Source organism: Carya illinoinensis, chromosome 8 (assembly GCF_018687715.1).
Source record: "Carya illinoinensis cultivar Pawnee chromosome 8, C.illinoinensisPawnee_v1, whole genome shotgun sequence".
Taxonomy (NCBI): Eukaryota; Viridiplantae; Streptophyta; class Magnoliopsida; order Fagales; family Juglandaceae; genus Carya; species Carya illinoinensis.
The window spans coordinates 37374849-37401385 of NC_056759.1; the positions used below are offsets into that span (position 1 = coordinate 37374849).

Here is a 26537-nt window from a genome sequence, read left to right on the forward strand (position 1 = left end):
TATTCTTTTTTTCTTTTTCTTTTTTTTTTTGTAAGTGCAGTTTAGGGTACTGCGACTGTCAAACCTGTCTCTCTGCCTCCGCCACTCGATTGAGGGGCTTCAACATCAATCCTCCTCCAGCGATCGATTTTTTTGTTATGTTTTTTCTTAGGCATAGATCTGGTGATTTGGGTGGGATAGAGTCATAAGAAACAAGTTTAAGATAGGCCTAAATCCTTTAAACTCAGATAAAGGAAAATGGAAAATCGAATTCAGCCTTGTCACTGTAACTAAATCCAGGAGAGTGTGGCGGGTCAAAAGGAAATCCTGGTTATTTAAAGTGGGTTCTACATTAGGTATCGGCGTTGAGACATCCGTAATGGAATGCCCTTCACCATAGGTAACACATGAAAGAACGAATAGTCAGTGTTACACCCATGGTTAGTGTTCTCCGGTGTCCATGACCCTACCAATCGAGAGAACCAATAGAGTTGCTAAGGAGGTATGGGATTTGATATGGGTTTTTCGTTGGTGCCTTGTGTGGAGGAATGTCTAGAGTCGGGAGTGCAGTTGGGTATTGTGTCTGGGGACAATGTTGTTTCCTGGTTTCTCTTCTGCCGATAAACAATATAGCGGGTTTACCATTGGATTGAGTTATGCCTAAAGTTAAAGAGATTCAGCATATCCTGGGGATTTCACATTGAGGATGTGAAGACTAATTTAAAGCACTAATCACTGCGATTGAGGCTAGCCATGCGCTTGAAACCAAATCAAGTTTCAAGAAAAGTAGGGAGTTAAAGCGTTTTTCTTGGACAATCAACTACGACGCTATGGGTGGTAGCTCAAGTCGAGGGAAGACTAATAGGAGGGCATTGTGAAGACGCTCTCGTAGAGGGAGTTCCGGGTAGAGTATTAGTTTTTACGGGAAACAAGGGGTTGGGGAGGTGTGTTCCATTTCAATTCTGGAACGGTATATTTTGGATAGTTTTTCACTGGCTTTTTGGGTCATTAGGGGCTCTCTAGTATTTTTACTTTTAAAAAAAAAAGGTTTAGTTGGAATATGGGCTTCTTTCCAGTTTCAATAACAAATGGAATATTTGAAAAGATGGAAAATTTGCTTGAAACCTACTTCATTGGTAAATTTATTTTTGATGCAGGAAGAATGCAACTACAAATTGTTCATTGATAATTTGGAAGAATTGACAAGGGTGCCTTTTGCTGCACGATCATCTCATCTTAAAAATCTATTCAATATATTTAAAGAAAGTACTAGAAGTGGAAACAAAAATCTATTCAACATATTTAAAGAAAGTACTAGAAGTGGAAACATAGAGTGGGAGGCTTTTTTAGTGAAAAGCAATCCAAGAATTCAAGAACTAGAAAGACGTGAAGTACAAGAGAAAGACACCCAACAAGACAAGTGAGAATCTAAGTAATGCATAGGAAACTCTATCATCGACTATAACTCTAAAACCAAAAGGCTTTATGTTTGCTCAGTCAATTTCGATTTGAAAGCAAGCAGCATTTGTACATCTTGACCCATCTATCTATTAAGCCAACTAGGATGATAAATATACCTCATATTAGATCATGGCATGCCCTCCTCCACCTCCATAGTCTGCTTTTCACACAGTGTTTATATTTACTTAGTTCAACTTCTTCCAAAATGGAGAAAATAAATTAACTTTGATCTAACCGTCACCCACAATAAAATAATCTTTGGCAATATCACAGCAGCCCTTTTTTTTCACTTCATTCCTTTTGCTTTTCTTTCCTCATACTTAGGTACTTCATATAAAAAGAAAGCACCAAGAAAGTTATCTTCACAGCTCTAGTATTGGAAACTATGATATTTCTCACCATGAGTAGTCTGGGTGAGCAATACAACAGTTTGAATACTGCCTAACTTAGCCATTACTTTTTAATGAATTTAATAGCATCTAATGTAGTTCAATATTCCTGTAAAAAAATGCAGTTAAAAAACACCAGCACAACTCCTAATATAGTGGGAAAAAAATTCGAGAAAGGAACAATTTCCATAACCTCCGTTGTTTTCCTTTCTTATTCTTATAAGTCTTTCAGTACACCAAAAAAGTACACTCTAACTATAAAAAAAATGACTTTTTCCAACGATCTTATATTTTCTGTAAAAAAATAGTTGCTAATAGTACTTTATTGGAGTCAAGCAAAGTCGCCATAGAAAATTTGACTTTTATTTCATTGTGAACAGTTTTCAAACATTTTGCAGTGATATTTTGATCTTTTGTGACGTTTGTAGTGTATTTTTGGCTAAATTCATTTTCAACGATGGAAATTTCATCACAAAAAGTGAATTTTACTGTAGATAGGCTTTCTTTGTAGCAATAATGAGAAAATGGCGTAATTATGTTTTTTTACGGCGGCAAAAAGTTGCCGCAACAGGACCTCCTTATGGTCGGAAAGTAATAAATAAAACCGCCGCAAAAAAATATATATTATTTTCTGTTTATTATTGTTTTACGGCGATAAACAACCGCTGCAATTAATTTGGACAAGATTTTTTGCAACGAGGATGTAACTATTTGCAGCAACACTAAATCGCGGCAAAACCATCACAATCAGCAACGGCAAGTAGCGAAAAGCGTAATCCCTAGAGTTCAACTTTTTTCATTTCTTCAAAGCCCCCTCTGACCCACCCCCGGGCGTCTCTCTCTCTCTCTCTCCCTGAATCACTGCAGTCCCTCGCCGTCGCCGGTGGCAGCCTTCGTCACACAGGTAAGTCTCCGTCCATCCTTCTGTTTGATTGTGTATTTTGCGAATATTCACTTTTCAGTTTGTAGTGATTTTTCCACCGGCTGTGGCGCACGCGATAGGGAACCTCTTGACCAACATAAGTCTTGGAAAAGTTGTTGTTTCATTCACAGTTGTACTCTCAGCCCATCAAAACACGAGAGTCTAAAGGCATCTGTCAAATTTTTTGTCTTTTTCCATATTAATTTTGACAATTGGAAATCGGAATCACGAGTTTCTTTATTTCACTATTATTTGGTAATCGTATGAAAATCTGTAAATAAAACTAAAGATCCTCTAAATAAAACCAAATATCACTGATATCCTCATTGAATTCAACCAATTTGGTTGTGTAAGTTGATTCAGTCAGTTCTCTCCACAGCTATAGCTACTATTCTTTTCTTCTTGAACATTCTTTTTTAGGAAACATTTGTCATTGTATTGAACTAGTGTTGATCTTTCATGTTTTTTTTTTCAGGAATGATATTGGTCTACCCAGCAAAAGCACTGCAGTTGTTTCTGCTTCAGGGTCATCTGAAAGGTTTTAGCTTCTTTATTTTATTTATGATGGGGATAAACAAAGAATGATTAATTTGACAACCAATCGCTTCAAAGGGATTTATGATTATGATTTAAGAAAAAACAAACAACGGTTTTGGAATATTTTGTTGGGGATAAGCAAAGAGCCATAATTGGGAAAGAGGTATTTCTGTATCTTGGCACACATGCAGTCTATTGTTGAAATGCACATGCATTATGCTTAGATGCACTTTAATACTTGTCATGATATATTTTTCTTCAAATATGCAGTTAGGGAGCATTGGAAATGGAATTGAATTTTAACATTCTGAAGAAACTTTAAATTGCTGCATCTTTTCTTTTACATTTTAACATTCTGCATTTTCATTTCTGTAGGTCTTCAGTGGCCACTTGGGATGGGTGAGATCTATTGCATTTGATCCAAGTAATGTCTAGCATCACGTTAGAATTTCTTGTCTAGTCAGAAATGTCTTGTTTATCCCAATTATCCTGATTAGATGGTTCAGCATTACTTGATGTAAACTTGGAAATGGTTAGGTAACTATTATCTTTACTCTTTAGAAACTGCTCTGGGGAACTTGAGCAGAAAACCTGGCAAAATTGAGCCAATTAAATTAAAAAACTGCTATATTCCAAAGCTCAGTCATTGCGAGGTGGATAAGGAGATAGAGTGTCTCTTATTTCCAAACTGACTCTGGTCATGCAATCTCTTATGTGATTTGAAAACCAAAGATTATGATTTTGCAACTACCCTAATGCCATTCACTTGTGACATTTCTTTGTAAGGAACAACAACTGAGTGTTTTCGTTGTTCTTTTTGCCCAACCAGATATGGGATGTGGAAAGTGGAAGGCTAAAACTCACACTAACAGGACACATTGAACAAATACGAGGTCAGCTTCTAACAAATTATTGATCTTATAGAAATTTTAGTGCCCAATTATGGTATGGTTAATGTTTATATTATTGGGCACAAGATGGGTAAAAAAGCGTGTTTTCTTTTGCAGGCCTTGTTGTCGGCAGCAAACATACTAACATGTTTTCTGCTGGTGCTGACAAACTAGTTAAATGTGGGGACCTTGAGCAGAACAAGTTAGAACCTCCATGAAATAAAAAACTTCAATGCTCTGTTGTATTAGGTAAATTTGGTAAACACTCTGAGTTAATATCCAGTGACACGATTTTCTACTGTAATGGGATCCTTATGGCTACTCGGTCTTATATACCTATCTAATCCAAACAATATTTCCACAATTTTCTTTATTTATCAGAATGGTTGTGCGTCCATAGTTATTCATATTATATCTTATTTATATATCATTAATGTTTTTAATTGCTTTAATATATCAATGGAATTCTTTTCTTATAGTAAAAAGCAGATCATGAGTGTGTTCCAAAATGGTATTGAGGCATTCTGGCTTTTGTTTATAGGTAACAATTAGTGGAGCCATACTATATGTTTCTGCTCACTTAGCATGTAATTTGTCACATAGAGGTAGTGTGAAGCAGCCCGGGTTTGTCACATAGAGGTAGTGTGAACTGACGTGGTATTCATCTCCTCTCTCTTTGCTCTCTTTTTCTTTTTTAATGTTTATATTTTCCAGTCATCTCCTGTAAAACAATAAATTGTTTGAAAATATATTCAACTAAATGTTATATAGCTCATACTTCAGCTAAATTTGCTAGAGGTTCCTACATGTATTCAATCTTTGTTATAGAGCTTCCATCAATACAATTTATACCCTTTGATGAAAAAAAAAAAAAAGACTGTGTCGAAGTTACCGAACAAGAATTTCTCGAAGCAGAATAAAATATAATTGAAATCATTGCTTGAACACTCTTCTCTTTAACTTCTAGAAGAGAAGAGTTTCCATGACTTGAACACTTATACTTTAGATGTCTCAATGATATAAGTGTCTCAATGTCTCCAGCATGACTTGAACACTTATATTTTGGTAAATTTGCTAGAGACATTTAGCTGATACTTCAGCTATCCATGACTTGAACACTTATATCATCGAGACATTGCTTGAACACTCTTCTCTTCAAAAAACCAAAACTACTTCCTTCCTCTATTAAGCCTCTGCAGGTGGTAATTATTTCTTCCCCAGGACTTCCTTTTATTGCTTGTCTGCAACTAAAGTATGGAATAAAATGGTAATTGTCGTTCATTTCCATTGTGTCATTGTCATTTGCTTCTCTTTTCTTTCTTCTCAGTAAATTTAAGTGTTTATGATGCAGCTGTATTTGGTTAACGTGGTTTTTACTTGTTTGTTATGAGTTGATAACTCAATTTACTTGAATTTTAAGTTTTACATAACTCATTTCCATCCTAAAAGAAAAATTGTAAGTATATTATTATCAGTATTCTATTCACAAAATTATAAATATTTTAACATGGAGAAAGGGAAAATTAATCAATTATAAATATTATAAAAAAATTGAAATTCACCATTAAAAGTTGATTTTTTTTTTTTTAATGTAGATTCTAAATTTCTCCAATTTTTTTAAAGAAGTGCGTAGGATCTATATATAAATTAGAACATGCCTTCTTACTTAGCTTTCAAATATTGTCTATTAATCTAACCGAAAACCAACTAACAGTATTTTCAAATCAAAATTTTTTAAAATTATAAGTTCAATTAGGACAATGAATTTGAAGATGGTTAAAGGTTCAAAAAAGTGTATAATATGCATTGATGGGGATAATAATAATAATAATAATAATAATAATAATAATTATAATAATAATCTTGATACATTGTACCATTTAATATTCTATCATTGTTTGATGAAATAGTTCATATAACACAATATCGGTATCCATATCCCAAAGGAAAATACAAACCTTCTAAACAAGTTTATATATTGAACATGCAACATGAGAACGACCAAAAGTCATACTTCAAATTTATATGTTTAGGTAGTGAGATGAGATGAAAATTTTGTAAATAGTTAATAAATAGTTGTAAAATAGTTTGAGTTAAGATATTTTATTAAATTTTGAAAAATGAGAGAAAAAGTTGAATAAAAATATTATAATGTTAAAAAATTGTTTTGATATTATTTTTGTTTTGAAATTTGAACCAATTGTATTGTTTTTTGTGTTTGTTTGGAAGTTTAAGAAAAATATAATTATTAGATAATAATTAAATAAAAATATTGAAAATTTTAAATTAAAAAATATTTTGTATTTCAGTAATGTTTGGAAAGTAAATTATAGGAAGTTTCGAGATACAATTTATCTCATTTTCCAAACATGACCTTAAGTAGTTTGTAAAAAAAATAGACTTACCAACAAACTATATAAATCCTATACAAACCAAAATGGTGAAAAACACATTACTGTTATAAAAAGTGATAATCAAAAGGTAGAGATCAAATGGTCAAATTATAATCAAAAGATTATAATTCAAGTTTATTTGTTGGCAACATCAGAGTTGTTAACTACAGTACTTCATGAGGAGTTATATCAAATCAATACATTGTCAAACTTTTTTTATTTGGCATTCTCTCGTACATATAAGAGAGATTTAAAAATAAAGAAGACATAATAAAACAAGCAAAACATAATTAAACATTAATGGGAATGAAGGGTCCTCTGCCCTGACTGACTTCATCAAAAGAAAGAAATATCACCATTGGATCCACAAAGAATGAAGGGTCCTCTGCCTTTACTAAGTTCAACATTGACTGCTGCATGCACATTATGGATGATCTTCATCTTTTTCAAAATTCTCAACCTTCCCATTGACAGAAAACAACATATTTATAAAGATAAAAGTTTCAAATATCAAATTATCATAAACGAAGCTTTTCATAAAAATAAAGAAAAAAAATCAAAGAAATATCAAAGCCATCACTTGGCTTTCCCCACCTTTTTTTTTTAAATAAATAAATAAATAAAACAAAAACTTTATTTTCTCTATGTTTAATAGTACCTATAACGAATGAGAAATTATTGTGATTTATGAATGTTAAACCACCAATTTTACTTGTTTCAAAAATTTAACCTAATGGAAAAATATATATACTTAATTATCTATTTCAATAAGCATTAAGTGTGCTAAAAACACCAAAGTTTAGATCGAATACTAATATATTTAAAACTCCGTAGAGTGTTAAGTTGGAGAATATATAATCGGTTGCTTCTACTTAACGGATCATTATTGCATTCAAAGATTAAAAAGAAAAAAAATTCATGATTTTGTAAGTTGGGAATATACTTACCCTTTCTCTGAATAACAATCGAGTATCATATTGATTTGACTCCTCCCAAAGACAACGTGTAGTGGTATTAAGGTCATCCTTCCAATGCAAATTCAGCTTAGAACTCCAACGGTTGTCATCATATATTGCTGTTAGCTTTGGTGTACTTAAGACTCCGTGACTGAAAGTCTTCATCTCAAGACAACATCTCACAATTACTTCATCCAAAGATGGGAACCCAAAGGAATAAGGTCCAGAGCAAAAGTGTGTGAGGTTTGGTAAGCCATCAAGTGTTAACCTTGTTAACTTGTTGAAAGTAATCGCCACATTTGCTTCACCATCCTCCATTGCTACAATTTCTGTAATCCTTTTGCAATCAATCACAGTCATTCTTTGGAGTTGCACCAAAGTTTTGGCTGTTGAGGATGTTAATAAATTGATCAATCCGTGACAATGTGATATTTCCAATCCTGTCAAATTGCGAAGAGATACCGATGATGGCACTAAGTTTTTCAATTTGCCGCATCGTGACACATCAAGGTATTGCAGATTATGAAAAAGTTGGCATGGCTGGGTACTGTCTTCTTTCCACAAATGTGTAAGCATACGTAGACGACAGAGCGTTAGTCGTCTTAATCGTATTTCTCGATCAACAAGTTCATAAGGGAATATTTCCTCCCAGACACTATCGTATACGTTAAGTTTCAACAGATTTGGCAGTCTTGTTAGAAGAAAAGATGGATCAGGAAAATCTGAAAATCTGCTGGGACGTATGGTTATTCGACGGAAGACCAATAACAAATGCTCCAAGTTGGGGAACGTACCCTGTAAAGGAATCAAAACGTACATTAAACAAATTAAAGAGATCATAAAGATGAGTTGGTATTGTTCTTCAATTCCTTCATGGTCATGTATAGGTTAACTAATTGCTAGAGTTTATATTGTAAGGGCTACGAAAAATTCTAATTGCTAGGTTAACAAGATTGTGTGAACTTATTGCAAGGGAAAAATTCTATGTATATGAAAATTAAACATTTAGTACTTTGGAGAGAGAGAGAGAGAGAGAGTAGCTGATAGGATAGGATTGTTAACCTTCTCAACGACGAACATGGGTTGTTGAATGCAAGTCTGGAGTTGGTTCTCTTGACTACTACTGCTGCTTGCAAATTTGGAAGCCCAAATCATTTTGTTCACTTGTTCACCACATTTCCCTAGGGATAATTCTTTCAATGAAGGCCATGATTCCAAATTAGTATGCACTCCTTCAAAAATCCACTTGAGTTTTGGCAATGCAATGAGTGACAATCGAGTTAGTATGGGGAACTCAATATGTCTAGCTGTTCCGTCTTCTCTCGCTACACTTTCTTCCGTACCTGAACTTGGAGCCATTAAAACTTGTGGTTCTTTACCATTTTGCCCCTCCATATTTCCAAATATAGTTTCTAATGAACTGCAGTAGCTTATATCTAGATTAGTCAGACTGTGTATCAATGTTGTTGTTGTTGTATGCAAATTAGAATGAAAGACGTGCAACAGCTTTTTACAACAAAAAATCTTCAATTCTTGAATATTGGGAAAAGAAGTCGCGGCAACTTGATCCTGCCATATAATTTCCAACTTATCCATCTTCCAAATATCCAACATCTTCAAGCTCGGAAACGAGAGCTATAAAATATATTAGAACAACAACAGTGGTTAACACATACCCCATCCAACATAACAGAAACTATAAGAAATATATTTCAGCTCGAGTGGAATTAAATATATTTGATGTATTTGTAAAAGTGAGCATCGATACGTCTGCATGCAGTTTGATCATACTAATAATACATCATCTAATTTAATGAAAGAAATATCATATTGTAAAAAACAAATATAATAAGATAAAAACAATTTCCAGTCTTAAATATGAGGTTTCATATGTTTTGTTTGTTGGTAATACTTCAACACCTTTATTTCGTGGGTTTAAAACTTTTAAAATTGAGACCTAAACAGAAACTTTTTCTTATAAAAATATGAATTTAAGCTATTTCAAATTTTAATTAATGCATTAAAAAATAATATAAGTAATTTATTCTGTAGAGATTATAATTTTGTTAATAAATCAGTTGTAATACTTAAAATTCTTTCTGTTTTCATTATTTAATTATTTCTTTATCAACCTGATATACAGAATGATGAGAGATTTGAGTATTTTTTTTAATAATGATTAATACTCTAATTAAATCTATATTTTCGAAAGACTAATTAATTAATTTTATCAACTTTATAAGGAGAGAGATCAAAATGATTTCACAATACAACCTCAGTAGAGGGATGCAATTATAATTTGGGGGCATGCAGGGGAGGCCGTTGGTAGTGTTTATGATTGATACTATATATATTTCGACTATGTATATAGAGTGTATACGTACGGTTGACGCAAAGTGTGTGGTTGCTCCACTTTCTTCTGTCCCTGATGCTGGGGATATTAAAACTTGTGGTTCTTTACCATTTTGCCCCTCCAGCTTTCCAAATATAATTTCTAACGAACAGCAGTCTGTTATTCGTAGATAAGTTAGACTTCGCATTAATATTGCCGTTGGAAAGACGTGAAACAACCCTTCACAATGAGAAATGAGCAGTGTCTTTAAGCTGGGGAATGAGTGCTGCAAAATTCATGAGATAAAAAGTAGTTAGTTAAGACATGATATCCCGTATTAACCCAATGTCATAACAAAACCAGCTATAACCAATTAAAAAAAAATAAAGAAAAAAAAAAAGAGGCTATAACCAATTAAGGAATAACGTACTGACCTTTTGGTTTATATATATATATATATATATGTATGGCTTAACATTAATTGAAGTTATATAATGTGGAACAACTAAGCATTAATATATAAAATCTATTAATTAAAGTTGGCAAGTCATGGAATTCAAGCTATATCTGAATGCATGCAGTTTTCATCTTAGTAACAAACATGTATTAGTTGCATGCGAAAATTCATAATGGAGAGAAATCATATTAAAACACTTTGAAAAAGTCCAAACAAACATGCATTTTTGTAATACATGTATATACGAGTTTATGTTTTTGTCATTTAATTTATACAGAATAATCAAATTTAAGTATTCTTTAATAATGATTAATATTGTAATCAAATATTTCTATATATGCTTAGACTTTGAAAATATGAAAAATTAAAATAGAAGAGTTAAAAGAGTGTAAAATAGCACAAATTTGAGAACAATGGTCCCTTCTGAAATGAGTTTTCTTATTTTTTTATTTTTAATTTCAAAATCCTTTTAGAAAAGGCTCATCTTATTTTTTTCAAATATAACTTACCATTCGCCCCTCCAGCTTTCCAAATATAATTTCTAACGAACAACAGTGTTGTATTTCCAGTGTCTCCAAGCTGGGGAATGAGAGCTGTAAAATTCATGGGATAAAGAGTAGTTAGTTAAGACATGATATCCGGTATTGATCCAACGTCATGACAGAACCAGCTATAACCAAATAAGGAATAACGTACTGATCTTTTGGTTTATATATGTGGCTTTACATTTGAAGTTATATATTGTGGAACAACTAACTAAACATTATTCTTTAGTAATCAAATTTGAGTATTCTTTAATAATGATTAATATTGTAATTAAATTTAAAGTTCGCAAACATCAATTAATTAAATTTATCAACTTAAGGAGGGATCAAAATGATTTTATAATATTGGGATGTAAATGTGAAAATCTTAAGAGAGCCAATTAATTTAGTTTCTTTAATCACCTCATCCACCAAGAAAAGGGGCTGCTTAATGGACATCTCTGACTGCCTCTCTTTAATGGTTTCTTCAAAGCTCACAACTCCTGAAGCAAAAATCTCAACTTCCTCGCATCTTTCAATTTTCAGCTTTTTCACCATCGGCCATTTTGAAACATGCACTGCTTTGTAAAACCACTTGAGTCTTTTTAAATTTCTAAGCTCCAAAGTACTTACTCGAGGGAACTCGAAAGTCCTTATTGCTACTACTTCTCCTCCTTCAACTGCAACAATTTCCTCCACCCCACAATTGGTAATCTCAAGTATTTTCAATTGCTCGAGACCTGTGAAAACTGTTTTGGGTTCTTGTCCACAGCTCCATACGTGCTTTATTTTGGGTAGACCCTCCATACACAGTGTTTGCAAGCTAGGAAGGGAAACCTGTCGGATTATGTTCTTTGTATCAATTAAAGATGCCAAATATATATTTTTTTTGCTTCCATTTTGAAAATATGAAAATTAAATTGGAGAAAGAAAATAAAATAGCACAAATTTGGAAACAATAGTCCCTTAAAAAATCAATGTAGTCCATCTATAAAATTCTCAACAGAGCTCCCAAACAGAGTCATTATGTCATACCATTAATTGTAAATACTCATTTGTGATGCTATAATAGTTTAAAAAAAATATGACAAATCCCATATTTACGCAATGAGCATTTTTATTTGAAAATTGTTTTAAAAAAGTCCCATCTTATTTTCTCATATTTTGCATAATAGAAGTATGACGCTTGATATGAACTGTCTTTGTGTAATGGTTGAACACTTAATTTAAAACGCACAGGCCGCTTGATATATATATATATATATTAATGTATTCTTGTTTCTTATTTAAGATGATTTGTAAAAGCCTTCAAATAGAGTTATTATTAAAGTTTTCATATTCTTATTTTTATTCTTTTAGTTTATTTGCATTTATATTTTCTTAAAGTGTTTTTACTATATATATTTTTTAATCATTTAGAATGCTGAATGTATATATAACATGTATTATTCTATTATATATTCATTATGGTGTGGCTAATTATAGCTACATCGTCGACACATACTGTTTCTAATTTAACAGAATTTTGGTGGACAGGGGGGCAATTTTGGCACTGTAATTTTGGTGAACTTGCGACGACTGATTTTGACAGAAAGAGATTAGAATCTTTTTAAAATCTTTTTAAAACACCAGTACTACTTTGAAAAAGTCCAAACAAACATGCATTAAAAACCATGTAAGTAATTTATTGTAATTTATTCTGTAAAGATTATAATTTTGTTAATCAATCAGTTGTAGTATTTATCGCTTTCTATTTTTGTTGGGGTACGTTTGAGGAGTGAAATGAAATAAAAATTTTATGAATATTAGTAAGATAGTTTGTGAATTACTGTGAGATCATTTGAGTTGGATATTTTTTAGATTTTGAAAAGGAGAGAAAAAGAGTTATATAAAAAAAAATATTCTAAAATTTATTGTTAAAATATAAATTTATAATATTATTATTATAAATTTGTATACTTATGATTGATAATGCGGTGTGCTTGACACATGATTTATATGGACTTGTGCAATGTGTGGATCTGAATAATTTTCCGGTAATTAAGTAGTACTCGTGTAATGTACCTGATCATGATGTAGAAGTGGCAACTGAAGATCATGGTTGCCCTCTGAATTGGTTTCTCTACAATCAGCCATGAATGAATCTTTTGTGCTTAGGAAGCCCACGAGCTTTGGAAGATATTTCAGCACTAAGGTTTGAAGTCGACCGAACAACATCGTATCTCCCTGATCTTCTATTCCGTCTTCTTCTTCTTTCACGAATATTGCACCCATGTTGTTGCATCTTGTTATATTCAATTCTTCAAGTAATGAAAGGCCTCTGGCTATAGATGACGAGAAGATAAATCTTAATTTCTCACAGTTCTCCACCACTAAAACTTTCAAGTTTTTGAAGGATAACAATGGAAGTTTGCCCTGACAAATTTCTTCCAAGCTGAACATATTTTTCAAAAAAAATACCTCCAGGATAGGAAAGGCTACATCCGGTGTCCTCAACTCAGGGATATGCTTAATATTACCATTGTTTTGGATATGGAGATGCTTCAATTGTTGAAAATCTTCTCTATGTAATTCATATAAGACACTCTTACTACTGTTCGACTCGTCTAAATAAAGATATTCTGTCCTTTTCAGTAGCATTTTGATCCCAAAGTCCAATTGAAAGCTCATATTCAATTTGAGTTTTAACATTATTGAGAATGCCTCTTCCTTAAATAATGTTTCCCATGGCCAGGTATCTCCAATGCATATCTTGTATCTCTCAAGCTTTTCAGAAAACAAATTTGCCGGTAGGTTGTTGGCATTCAGAATATCTATCTCTAAGGTGGTCAAGTGTGACAATTTCTTTAGCTCTGCAAGGCTAGCATTTTTTCCTTCATTGCTGGGTCCTTCAACCTCCCATTCGACTTTGATTTTTCGCATATACAACTCTTCTAAGTCGACCAAGCTTGACAAGACATTAGGAGGAATCACTCTAAGTCTGAAACAATAGCTCAAATCCAATAACTGCAAACGAGTCAACGACTCTATTTCTCTTGGGAGATTTGAAATGTCAGAACGAGCAAGACTAAGAATTACTAAAGTCTTGAGTTTTCCTATCCAATGAATATCTCCCAACGTACATCTATCTAGACACAATGTTTGTAGGTTTGTAAGTGGCAAAAGAGATGAAAGTTGTATATTTTTCAAACTCAGAACTTCGAGCTTGTCCATCCCTTGGAAGAAAATGTCTTCGAGCTTGTCCATCCCTTGGAAGGAAGTACTGCTTGGGGGTTTCAAATATGGAGACTGGACATGAAAGTATCTTAATTTAGGACATTCTATTTTATTGGGATATTTATGGATATGATGTGCACCACGAATAGAGAGCGCCTCGCATTTTTTTAGTGCATCCACATATGGCCATGCTGTTTGCCCACCATTGCCTCTCATGACAAACATATTATGATCATTTGACGCAATCATTGTAGCGACATGACGAACAACATCATGCATGTAAAATTCATTGGAGCTATGTGGACTTTGTATTAGCAAACAAGAATCTTGGAGATTACTAACTAATTTTTCTAGTCTGTTGCTTGCTTCTTCCAACGTATCAATGCCATGGAATAAACGCAGACCAAAACTATATCTCAACAAGTCCCGATAGGAGATGACATAACCTTGTTGAGCACAAAGCAAAAAGAGGGATTTTACCTCTTTACCAACAAGATGTTTATAACTCAACTCTATACAAGAATATACGGGTGACCATATTTCTGTGTCATGTTCTGAAGGGGGCCTTCTTAGTTGCACCAGGGCATCCTTCCAGATTCTCAAACTCTTATGATCCTTTAATGCCCTAGAAACTGTTACAAGTGCAATCGGAAGACCTGCACACTCTTTAGCTACCTTAATTGCTTCGTTCTGCAAATCAGGATCATCTTTGAAAGAAACACCCGCCATCTTTTCAAATAAGGTCCATGCTTCTTCTTCCCCTAAAATGTCGAGTTCGATGTTCTTTTCGGTGCCCATATGAGAAGCTAGTACCCGTTGATCTCTGGATGTCAGTAGTAGTTTGCATCCTCTGGAAGGAATTCCTATTGCATTCAAATCAAGTTGCTTCCATATATCATCCAAGATTACAAGTATCTCATTGTCTTTTTTTAACCTCGTCCGTAGACGGTTTGCTCTTCCGATTTCAGTTTCATTTGAATTGAACTGTAGATTTAGCATCTCTGCAATTTCTTCTCGAATTCGACTTAGGTTTGGGCTGTCCGTCACTTTTGCTAGAGCCACCTCATCGAATAACCTTTTTTCCTTGACTTGCCTGCAAATTTCTTCCATCAGTGTACTCTTTCCAACTCCAGCCAACCCCGAGACGCCGATCTTCTTGATATTAGCATCTCCCAATGCCTCCATAATTCTCTTCATAACTGACATCCTAGAACCCAAGGTTATGTAATCCTCGTTTTGCTCAGGTGCCATGTTTTGCGAAGGAGGATGATGGGCAACTCTATCGAATTTTCCATTTTTAAGAAGTTCAGCAATATCACCCGCCATCTTCTTTGCCTCCCGACTTATCTGATGTCGTTGTTGCAAGTTTAGGCAAGCCGCATTAGAGCTCCTCGTACTTGCTTCTTCTTCGCTTTCACAAAGTGTCTTGGTGGCCAATTCTGTAATACGATCTACATCTGTCAACCACTTGCTAACATCAGAATAAATTTCCTCACCATTTCTTAAAGCAGCATCAACCGAATGTCGCACCCTTTCTCGTGCATGTTGCAACTTCTCTAACTGCTTCTTCAGATTCTCTATGTTGTTGTAGTCCATTCCTTCTGAAGGAAGAGTAGGATGCGAAACTTTTTCAAAGTTTCTATTGTTATGAAGTTCAGCAAAAAGTTGGGCAATATTTTCCACGATCTTCTTTGCTTCCTGACTTAATTGATGCCGTTGTTTTATGTTTAGGCATGCCGCATTAGAGCTCCCCGTACCTGCTTCTTCTTCGCTTTCACAAAGTCTCCTGGTGGCCAATTCTATAATACGATCTACATCTATTAACCACTTGCTAATAGCAGGATAAATTTCCTCTTCATTTCTTAAAGCAACATCAACCGAGTGTTGCACCCTGTCTTTAGCATCCCGCAAATTCTTTTCCTGATTCTTCAGATTCTCTATGTTGCTATTGAAGTGAAATGAATAGCATAGCCACCGACCAACAGGTGCAACAGTGTATTCTGCTATTTTTGCAACAACTGAAATAACGATATTCTCCGCCATTTTTGTTCTAGTGTTTTTTTTTTTTGGGGGGGGGTGGGGGGGGGGGGATTTTTTGGATTTTTGTGCAAGTAGAAAAGCAACCAAATAACTATTGTATCAATGAGAGATAAGAAAAAGCAAAGATGGAGGTAAGAGAGAATAGGAAAATGAAGATAGATTGGACTTTGGGAGTGAGAGTACTTCAGAGGCAAAAAGAGTCCAACAAACAGCCTAAGGAGGGGGCGAGGCTTTCATTCCACAAGATGATGAGTGAATATTAGTAGCAAGCAATACACCTTCCGGAAGAACATAGAAATTATGTGGTCACCCAAAGTCGGTGATAGATCCTCCAAGCAGTACATTGTGTGCTGAGCATTCAAATTTGTGTACACATTAGGAGCTAGTAAGATTATAAAAGCCATCACTACAATAAATTTTGAAAACCAAATTGGAAATATGACTGACAGAAAATGGTGGAAAAAGCAAACCTTTACGACCCACCAAATTAAGGTCTTTTTGACAGCAAAACTATTTCAATCTCATTTAATTGTTATAGTTTTTATATATTTGTAAATAAAATATAATACACAATTTCATTTTTTAAAATTTTAAAATAAAAATAATATTAACAAATAAAATTTTATTTAAATTTCATCTCATCTCACAATTAAAATTAAACTAAATTTTTTTTTTTTTTGTCGATCGTTGTAAATTTGAAGAGATTTGTTTGGTTGGCGTCAGATCGTGTAAATGGGTACAATTTGGTTTCTCATTCTATTTATTTGTGATCTGAAACTAAAGAACTTCCTTTGTGTTTTCATCTCTTCATTTATTTTTATATTATTTTTTAAAAATTTGTTGGAGTGTAGAGGAAGTTGTGAACGTGATTGTTGAAGGATTAGTGGATTTTCAGGGAGGATTTCAACATTTCGTACAAGGGCTCCAAGATCCCTCGCCCTATGCGGGCTTGGGCTGAGAGTAAACTAAGATTGGAGTTGTTGAAGGCGCTAGAGAAAGTAGGATACAAGAAACCTTCTTCGATTGGATTTGGTTACCTTTCGTGCATATGGATATGATTGTTCTTGGAGGCGTTTTGTTTGGATCTGTGTTGGTCTCTCTCTCTCTCTCTCTCTCTCTCTCTCTCTCTCTCTCTCTCTCTCTCTCTCTCTCTCTCTATTTATTTCTTACAAATTTTCTTTGTTAATCGTCTTCGTTGCTGTCATATGTATGTCATTACAAATTTGAGCAGATTTTGTTTCTTTTTGTACAAATCCGATTGTAAATTTCTCCAATGGTCTAGGAAATTTTGTTGTTTTCTTTACAGATTGCTTTTAGATTTAATTTCTTTTAGTGTAAATGCGTATAATTTATTTAGTGAGTTTATAGAAATTTGAAGGGGTTTTGTTTTGATCTAATTTGAGGGGAAAGAAAATGCTCCCGAAAGAAGTAGAAGAAAAGAAAATGCAAATATGTCATAAAGGCAGGGGTAGAGAATGAAATATGCTATAAAAGTAGGGGTAAAAAAAGAAAAAAAAAATTGCTCCGAGAAAGAAGTAAAAGAAAATAAAATAAGATGTTATAAACCTAGGGGCAAAAAAGGAAAAATAATTGTTCCAAAAAAGAAGTCGAAAAAGATAAAAATAGACAAAAATTACTATTTATATGCCATTCATGCTTATTTAATAGATACAGAGTAACTGATATATTCTTCTACTCATTTTTGAGATATCAGCCATAAATTCTGCATATATGGGTTGGAAGAATGGATTTAAAAGGATTCGGCTAATTAATTGTGATGGTACTACATAATATATAACATATATAAATCTTGGGATAGATCAAGAAGCAAGCACGTACGTACCTCACTTTTTGTCCTCCTCCATCCCGCATCAAGACTGCAAATTACTCAAAGATGGCCACTGCAATTATCAATTAATTATATGAAAACCAAGATCGATCGGCATTTAGAAGTGAAACATCATTAAGGGTGTCTGGCGAAGTTGGGCATATGACTGACTCTTTATGGTGGTAAGAGTATTGAAACGCTTCGTTTTATAGATCAATCGCGTTCCTCAAATTTGTATTTCATTTGTATCCGCAGACAAAGCGAAAACCTTTTTTCCTCTTTTGTTTTATCTTGGCCATGGCCGTTTCTTTCAAGTCCCTAGCGTCTTTCAATTGAAGAAGAGCCCTGACAACCAGTCTTTTATCCGCTCTCCCTCTCATAGATTTTACTACCTCATCTATTATTATTACTCTTGATAGTTCAATGACATTCCCTTCTATGTTATAGGTATGATTAATTTATTGAATGAAATTGTAGAACTTTTAAGGGTTTTATTTGGAAGCCCGCCCACCGATTGTGCGGAAAAGTGAGGAGGAAAATATGAAGAGACGAAGATGGAAAATTAAACAAACGAGTACAAAACAGAAAGAGCTATAGAATTGTAGAAAGATACTTATAAAAATTAAAAAATTAAAAAAAAAAAAAAAAAGAAAGAAAGAAAAGAAAAGAAAAGAAAAAGTTATTCGGTGGAGAGATAACGGAAAAAAAAAAGGGAATTTCATAGTAAAATCAGGGGCAAAACAGGGAAAAAAATGGACGAAATTTACTGTTCACTTCTCATTCGCGCTTAATAGATTTTAATTTAATAAACTTCTCGCTGACAAATTGTCGACTATTTCACAAAAATTAGGGATTTTTTTTTTTTAAATTAGTGATATTTAAATGCGTTTATGTTATACATAAAACTTTTTTTAAGGTTTACTTTTGTTATTACAATTTTATGAACAGTCAGTAATAAGACTATCAAAATATATGTTATTAAATAATATTTTCATCAACGCACAACCTTAAAAGACAGTTTCATTTTTGGTTTCAGAAGAAAAAATTGTATAAATTTAATTGGTGTCGAAATTTCTGAGAAAAGCTTTTTTTGAAACATTAATAAAAAAAAATGAGCATTTTTTTATTCTAAATTTTTAGCTAATCATATGAAAAATAGTCATAAGTAAAAATAATATAATGTGAAATACTAAAATGTAACAAATAAATTCAGTAATCACAGAATATAAAACTGAAGGGAAAAAAATGCCGCTGAAGATTAATGTTTATTTCTTTAAGACATCACTATTTTTTTTAACAATTTTACAAAGAATTTGTATTTTTTGTAATATTATTTTAAATGAACCAATTTTTAAAGTAGCATTTTTTTTCCCTGATAGCAAGCCCGAAATTAATATTGAAGCCCAAAACCCATCCACATATACGAAGCCTATCCGTGCCTTGTATAGGGAAAACCTGAATGCTTTGTTTGGTTGGCGTCAGACTGTGTAAATGGGTACGATTTGGTTTCTCATTCTATTTGTTTTTGTACAAATCTGGAACTAATTAAAGAACTTCGTTTGTGTTTTCATCTCTTCATTTTATTTTTATTTTCTTTTTTTAAATTTGTTAAGAGTGTAGAGGAAGTTGTGAACGTGATTGTCGAAGGATTGGAGGATTTTTAAGGAGGACTTCAACATTTTGTACGAGGGCTCCAAGATCCCTCGGGCTTGGGCTGAGCGTAAACTGAGTCTAGAGCTATTGAAGGCAGTAGAGAAATTTAGATCTATACTGTATTAGATTTGGTTTTCTTTCGGGTATATGGGCATGATTTATTTATTGAATTTCTACAAATTTTAAAGAATTGTTCTTGGATTTGGTTACCTTTCGTGCATATGGGTATGATTGTCTTGGAGGCATTTTGTTTGGATCTATGTTGGTTTCCTCTCTCTCTCTCTGTCTATTTGTTTCTTACAACTTTTCTTTGTGAATCGTTTTCATTGCTGTCATATGGGTATGAAATCATTCCTGAATCGTTACAAATTTGAACAGATTTTGTTTCTTTTTTATAAATCTGATTGTAAATTTCTCCAATGGTATGAGGAAATTTTGTTATTTTCTTTAGATGTATACGTTTTAGATATTGTTTTTAGATTTAATTTCCTTTAGTGTGCGTATAATTTATTTGGTGAGTTTATAGTAATTTGAAGGGGTTTTGTTTTGATCTAATTTGAAGGGAAAGAAAATGCTCCCAAAAGAAGTAGAAGAGAAGAAAATGCAAATATGTCATAAAGGCAGGGATAGAGAAGGAAATATGCCATAAAAGCAGGGGTAAAAATGAAAAAAACTGCTCCAAGAAAGAAGTACAAGAAAATAAAAATGGGAAGACGCTATAAACCATAAATTCAATGCTACTCTTACCAATATTTAAATTCAACCATAAATTCAATGGATTTAAAAGGATTCGGCTAATTAATTGTGATGGTACTATATATATATATAACATATATAAATCTTGAGATGGATCAAGAAGCAAGCACGTACGTACCTCACTTTTTGTCCTCTTCCATCCCGCATCAAGACTGCAAATTACTCAAAGAAGGTCACTGCAATCAATATCGATCGGCATTTAGAAGTGAAACATGATTAAAAGAGTATGTGGCGAAGTTGGGCATATGACTGACTCTTTATGGTGGGAAGAGTACTGAAACGCTTCGTTTTATAGATCAATCGCGTTCCTCAAATTTGTATTTCATTTGTATCCGCAGACAAAGCGAAAAACTTTTTTTTTCTTTTTAAGTAATATTTTTTTTTTTTTTTTGACAAGAACAATTCTCATTTCATTACTTAAGCAAACTGATTACATAGAGTCACTAAGGACAACACTCTTAATACAATCAGGAATAGACTCAAGATCAAAAATGTCATCTACCACGTTGAGGGCATCCTTGGCTAGCAAATGAGCAGCCATATTAGCATCCCTCTTTGTGTGTTCAATCTTCCAACTTGTAAAAGAATTCAGGATAGATTTAGCCTCTTCGAGAATTAGACTTGCTTGGCTCCAGTCCCTGACTGAGTTTTTCATTTTGAGGACCACCTGCATTGAGTCTCCTTCAAGGACTAGCTCAGAGAAGCCACTATCTTTGCAAAACTGACTAGCCACCAGTAAGGCATAGGCCTCAGCATCAAGGGGTGATAATTTTAGCTTTCTGTTTGCCCTTACTGACCCCAAAACTCTGCCTTGACAATCCCTTACTAAGCCTCCCATACCTATCACTCCCACTGAGGCATTAATAGCAGCATCCCAGTTAAGTTTTAGTTTACCTGCTGGGGGTTTTTTCCACTTCTGCACTAGATTGGGACACACAACAGCACCATTGGACCTCTCCTTGGATTGGACTAGATGAAATAACCTCAGGTCCTCTTTAGCCTTGACTAGAATAGAGTTAGGGTGTCTCGGGTCTTTTCCATGCACACTCTCATTTCTTCTGTTCCATATTAGTCTTGCAATCATACCAGCCATCTGAAGTTCATCTTTTGGAAGCTTTAGAGTTAATTGCTCCCAAATGTCTCTAAATAGGTCACATTGGATAGACATCTTCATTGTTTTAGTACTGGTTTGCCCCCACACATCCTTAGCTGCAGTGCATCCCCAAAGTGCATGGCCTGATGTCTCTCTTTCAACTCCACAGATTGGGCATAGGCTATGTTCTCTCAGTTTTCTCCTCTGCAGATTGTCAAAAGTGGGGAGAACCTCATTACATGCTCTCCAAAGGAAGCTTCTGACCGTGTGAGGGACCTGTAATTTCCACATAGACTTCCAGAACTCACTCTGATCATGTTCACTAGAAGTCCCTTCTTCTTCGAGGGAGAGAATTTGCCTATGTAAGTGGTATGCACTTTTTACTGAGAAGAGACCATTGTTTGTACCACACCAGATCAGCTTGTCCTCTCTGTTTCCCAAACTGATAGGGATGGATTTTATGAGATCCACCTGCTGTGTAGGGAACCATTGGTTGAGTAAGGTCTCATTCCATGTCTTCATCACAGGTTCTATAAGTTCTGATACCCATTCCAATCTGCTATCCCCATTGCTCCTGTTTCCTGTAGATAAAGAGATAGACCTGGGTAACCATCTGTCCTCCCAGATCCTAACACTGTGACCATTTCCAATTCTCCATTGTAGGCCCTCTTTTAAAAACTTTACTCCTGCCAGCATACTTCTCCAGGCCAAAGATGGTCTATAGCTCAGTTTAGCATGCAGTAGGTTTCCCGAGGGGAAGTACTTCTGCTTAAGCACTTGGGCAGAAAGGGAGCTAGGATTGGTGAGGATGTTCCAACCTTGCTTGGCCAGGAGGGCCAGGTTAAAGCTACTGAAGTTTCGAAATCCCAGCCCACCAAGGTCTTTTCTCTTGTTCAGTTTGTTCCACTTTACCCATTGAATCTTGGCATGATCTTCATTTGAGCCCCACCAGAATTTTCTCAACAATTGGTCCAATCTTCTTGTGATGGATTGAGGAAGTAAGAAGATCCCCATTGTGTAAGTAGGTATGGCCTGCAACACTGATTTAATAAGAACCTCTTTGCCAGCTGTTGAGAGGCATTTTGTCTTCCAGTTTGTTATTTTAGCCCAAGTCCTATCAATAAGGCTATGGAATGCAGCAGTTTTGGATCTTCCCACCATTGCAGGAAGCCCCAAGTACTTGTCAAATGAACCAGTTGACTTGACTCCAGCAATACTCAGTATGATGTGCTGATTGTCTAGAAGAGTGTTGCTGCTGAAGAAAATGGAGGATTTCTCCTTGTTAAGTACCTGACCCGAGGCCCTCTCATAGATACTCAGAATTCTCATCAGCCTACTCCACTCAAGAGAATTTGACTTGCAAAAAATCATGCTGTCATCAGCAAAGAACAGGTGGCTTACTCTTTGGGGACCTTTCCCAATGGGAACACTAGATAGACTTCCCACTGCCTCAGCCCTTTGTAACATGCAAGATAGAGCCTCAGCACATATGATAAACAGGTAAGGGGACAAGGGATCCCCTTGCCTTAGCCCTCTAGTTGGTTTGAAAGGGGCTTGAGGTTCACCATTCAGGAGAATGGAGTATGAGACAGTGGAAACACAGTTTAGGATGATAGAGATCCAGACTTGATCAAACCCCATCTTTTTCATCACTGCAGCCAAGAAATCCCACTCCACACGGTCATATGCCTTGCTCATGTCTAGCTTTGTAGCCATGAATCCTGTCCTCCCTTTCATTCTAGTTGTCATTGAGTGGAGTGTTTCGTATGCCACCAATATGTTATCAGTGATAGCTCTGCCTGGTACAAAAGCACTTTGGTTTGAAGATATAAGCAGTGGTAGGACAAGCTTTAGTCTGTTAGAGAGCATTTTAGCAACAATTTTATAAATAACATTGCATAAACTGATTGGTCTAAAGTCTTGGACTCTAGAGGGCTCTTTGATCTTAGGGATGAGAGTAATGTAGGTCTCATTAACTCCCTCCAAAGATTTTCCACAGTTTAGTATGTTAAGTGCAAACCTGCTCACTTCCTTGCCAAGAATATCCCAATGGGATTGATAAAACAATGCTGGGAATCCATCAGGGCCTGGGGACCCCATTCCTTTCATCTGAAACACAGCAGCCCTTACCTCATCTTCAGAGAATTTTTCTAGCAGCTTTTCATTCATAGATGGGGTAAGTTTGTGGGGAAAATCTTCAAGACACAAATCAATATCAGATGGGATTGATGTGGTGAACAAATCAGAGAAGAAAGTTGTAAAAATATCACCAATTTGCTGCTGCTGAGTGATTAGTGAGTTGTTGTGGTCCAGCACCTGAGAAATTTTATTAATCTTTCTTCTTTGAGTGGCATGTAGGTGGTAGAATTTTGTATTTCTGTCCCCATTTTGTAGCCAGTGTTGTTTTGCTCTTTGTTTCCATTTTAATTCCTCTTCACCTAGAGCTTGTTCAATTTCTTTCTGAATTTGGAACACTGCATCTGTGTTGTCCCCTTGATTTGAGTCTTGCAACTCCCCCAGCAGTTTCATCTTCTGTTTTAGATTAATGGGAGCCTGTTTATTGGTTGACAGATTCCACTTCTTTAGAGCTAGGCCACAGTTATGTAGCCTCTTGCTCATAGTAGAGGCAACATCACCCCCCATTGTTACTTTACCCCATCCTTCTCTAATGGGATTCAGAACACTCTCTTTCAGGTTCCAAGCAGCTTCAAATCTGAATATAAAAGGTTTGCTGGGTGGTGTACCATCTTTGCCATTCACTTGGACCAGAAGGGGGGAATGGTCAGACTTCATGGCAGGGAGCACATGACAGCAAGACTCACTAAAGGTTTGTAACCAATTAAGGTTTGCCACGGCTCTATCAAGTTTCTCTTTAGTGAAATTCCCATCCCTTCTGTTGTTGGCCCAAGTAAACTTAGGGCCTTGAGTCTTGATAGGATTCAAAGAGCAATCCATGATTGCCTCTCGAAAACTTTCCAGTTGTCTATAAGGTCTGAGACAACCCCCTGCCTTTTCACTTTGATCAAGAATTTCATTAAAATCTCCACAACACAGCCAGGCCATTGAGGACCCGGGGTTGAGAGTCTTTAACAAATCCCAGCTCCTATTTCTTTTGGCTGTCTCAGGGTGTCCATAGAACCCTGTGAAGAGCCATCTGGGTTTATCTGGACCAGGTTTGACATGAGCACTTATATGCCATCTAGAGTAATTAAAAATGTCCACATCAACTTTGTTGTTCCACATCAAGGCTAGTCCTCCACTGCTTCCTATACTGTCAATTACTAAGCAGGATTCAAACTTCAGTATCTTACTAACTTCTTCAATTTTGTTTTTTGAACATTTTGTTTCCATCAGAAACACCATGTTGGGGGACTTGTCCTTAATCAAAAGATTAAGAATGTTAACTGTCCGAGGGTTCCCAAGCCCTCGGCAGTTCCAGCTTAGGCACCTCATTGGTTTTGGTGGTGCTGCCTAGCAGCCACCACCAACTCTTCAGTTTTCAGTTCCCCACATGGTCCACTAATTCTAAGTTGTTTACTAGCATTTCCCTTAGAGACAGGCAGGAAACCAGGTTCTACTTTCCTCTTATTTCCCCCATTTTTAGAATTTTCTATAAAGAGATGAGAGTCAAGGGGAACAGACCTATCTCGAGCTCGCCTCTTCCACCTTTTGTTTTGTCTGTTCTCAGCCAGTGCCTTTATCTGCTGGTCCATGAAGTTGTCGAGATATCTGATTTGGCTAGCTAGGGAGCAGTCTGCTTGCTTGGGACCACCTTCCTTTTTTGTGTTAAACAGGATTTCCTGTTTCATTCCTGTATCAAGCAGAACTTCCTTTTTTAGCTTTCCCCCCACCTGCTTTTCCACAGGTTCCTTGCAGTTCTCTTGTCCCCTATCATAAACCTGTGCTGAGAAGGTCTCCTCCTGCACCACTGTCCCTCGTTGGTTTTTCACATCACGTGATAGGTTTATTTCCTTACTCAGCTCGACCACCTTTTCTATGCCTGGTTTCTGAGTTTCCTCATTTGTCTTTGTCCCTGAGCTGCCTTCCTGGTGGTTGTGGTGAGCTTTCTGGGTCGTCTCTCCGCCGTAACGTTTAGCAACAAAGACATTTGGCTTTACAGGGATAGCCCTGAGCCAAGGGCCATACTGGCTACTTTCATCCTGTTTGTTGTATCTACTTGTACCAGAGCAAAGGTTGACATGTTTGATTGAGCCGCAGGCGAAGCAGAAAGCAGGGAGGCGTTCGTATTTGAAAGGAATCCATCGCTTAACATTGTCAACGGTTAAGAAACGACCTCGGATCAGTGGTTTGGTAATGTCAACTTCGACTTTTGCTCTCAGGGAACAGCCCCAGCCACAGCCCCCTTCATCTGTTTCCACTTCAAGTATCGCTTCCATACCTGAAAACAGCTCCATTCCCACTTCCTTTGTCATGCATGCCATTGGCATATCATGAGCTTGAACCCAGAAGGGTTCCTTGGTGAAGGCTACTTCATTTAGTGGGACCTGCCCATCAATCTCCTGAAGGCACACTAAGCTTCTATCGAAAGACCATGGCCTCCCTTGCAGGACCTTTGTTTTATCACTTTCATGTTGGAATTCCACCAGCATCCTATTATTTCCTACTTCTTTGAACTGGATCCATCCTTCAGGTCTCCATACCTTTGACATAGTGGTTCTGAGGGCCTCTTTGTTTACCACTCTATCCGCATTGATCATCATAAGGAGGCATCGCTTGCCTTTAGCTACAAGGACCTTTGTCACGTCCTTTTCCACCCTCACTAAGCCCGACTCCTGCTCTGTTAACGTGAATCCCTTCCATAGCTTGTGCAGCTCTTCCTCCATAGTTATTGCTCTCTTCGGACCTAGTCCAAGAGACGTCTCTTTGCAGTGCAAAGACTTCACCTCACCTCAGCGGAGAGAGGACCAGGGAAGAGTCTGACTCTTTGACCACTTTTTAAGTAATATTAAACTTTATTAATGTAAAGAAGGCATAAACCAGGTATACTGGGAGTATATATATGTGAATACACCATTTTAAGAAATAGAAAAAGTTACAAGGAAATCATGGAAGCGAAAAACTTTTTTCCTCTTTTGTTTTATCTTGGCCAT

The 26537-nt window shown here is 35.5% G+C and overlaps 1 protein-coding gene and 1 long non-coding RNA gene across 7 annotated transcripts; one reads left to right on the forward strand and one right to left on the reverse strand.

Annotated features, from left to right (window-relative positions):
- Nucleotides 1-2577: 2577 nt before the first annotated feature.
- LOC122318226 lies at nt 2578-4966 on the forward strand. Of its 2 annotated transcripts, XR_006244763.1 has the most exons (6): nt 2578-2733; nt 3227-3289; nt 3664-3712; nt 4118-4181; nt 4296-4427; nt 4720-4966. It is a non-coding gene; the product is annotated as an uncharacterized LOC122318226 (long non-coding RNA). The 2 variants fall into 2 exon arrangements; XR_006244762.1 differs by lacking the exon at nt 4720-4966 and having other exon boundaries at nt 2579-2733; nt 4296-4542.
- Nucleotides 4967-6671: 1705 nt separating this feature from the next.
- LOC122318331 (disease resistance protein At4g27190-like) lies at nt 6672-16122 on the reverse strand. Of its 5 annotated transcripts, none has more exons than XM_043135580.1 (7): nt 12905-16122; nt 11264-11677; nt 10826-10909; nt 9912-10145; nt 8590-9096; nt 7519-8322; nt 6672-7031 (listed from the first exon to the last, which is right to left on the reverse strand). In XM_043135580.1, the coding sequence occupies exons 1-7, from the start codon at nt 16097-16099 to the stop codon at nt 6996-6998; spliced, it is 5274 nt and encodes a 1757-aa protein (XP_042991514.1). In that variant the 5' UTR covers nt 16100-16122; the 3' UTR covers nt 6672-6995. The 5 variants fall into 5 exon arrangements, with proteins under 5 accessions (XP_042991514.1, XP_042991513.1, XP_042991516.1 ...); XM_043135579.1 differs by having other exon boundaries at nt 8590-9162; XM_043135582.1 differs by lacking the exon at nt 10826-10909 and having other exon boundaries at nt 8590-9162.
- Nucleotides 16123-26537: the final 10415 nt, after the last annotated feature.

Bases quoted from the DNA above. Each gene is read 5' to 3' on its own strand.
- LOC122318331 (XM_043135579.1), bottom strand. From the start codon at position 16,099: ATGGCGGAGAATATCGTTATTTCAGTTGTTGCAAAAATAGCAGAATAC. The intron at 11,678-12,904 runs GTACATTACACG...ATAATCCGACAG, and splicing joins CACTTCTACATCATGATCAG to GTTTCCCTTCCTAGCTTGCA. The intron at 8,323-8,589 runs GTTAACAATCCT...ATTCCTTTACAG, and splicing joins CCATGTTCGTCGTTGAGAAG to GGTACGTTCCCCAACTTGGA.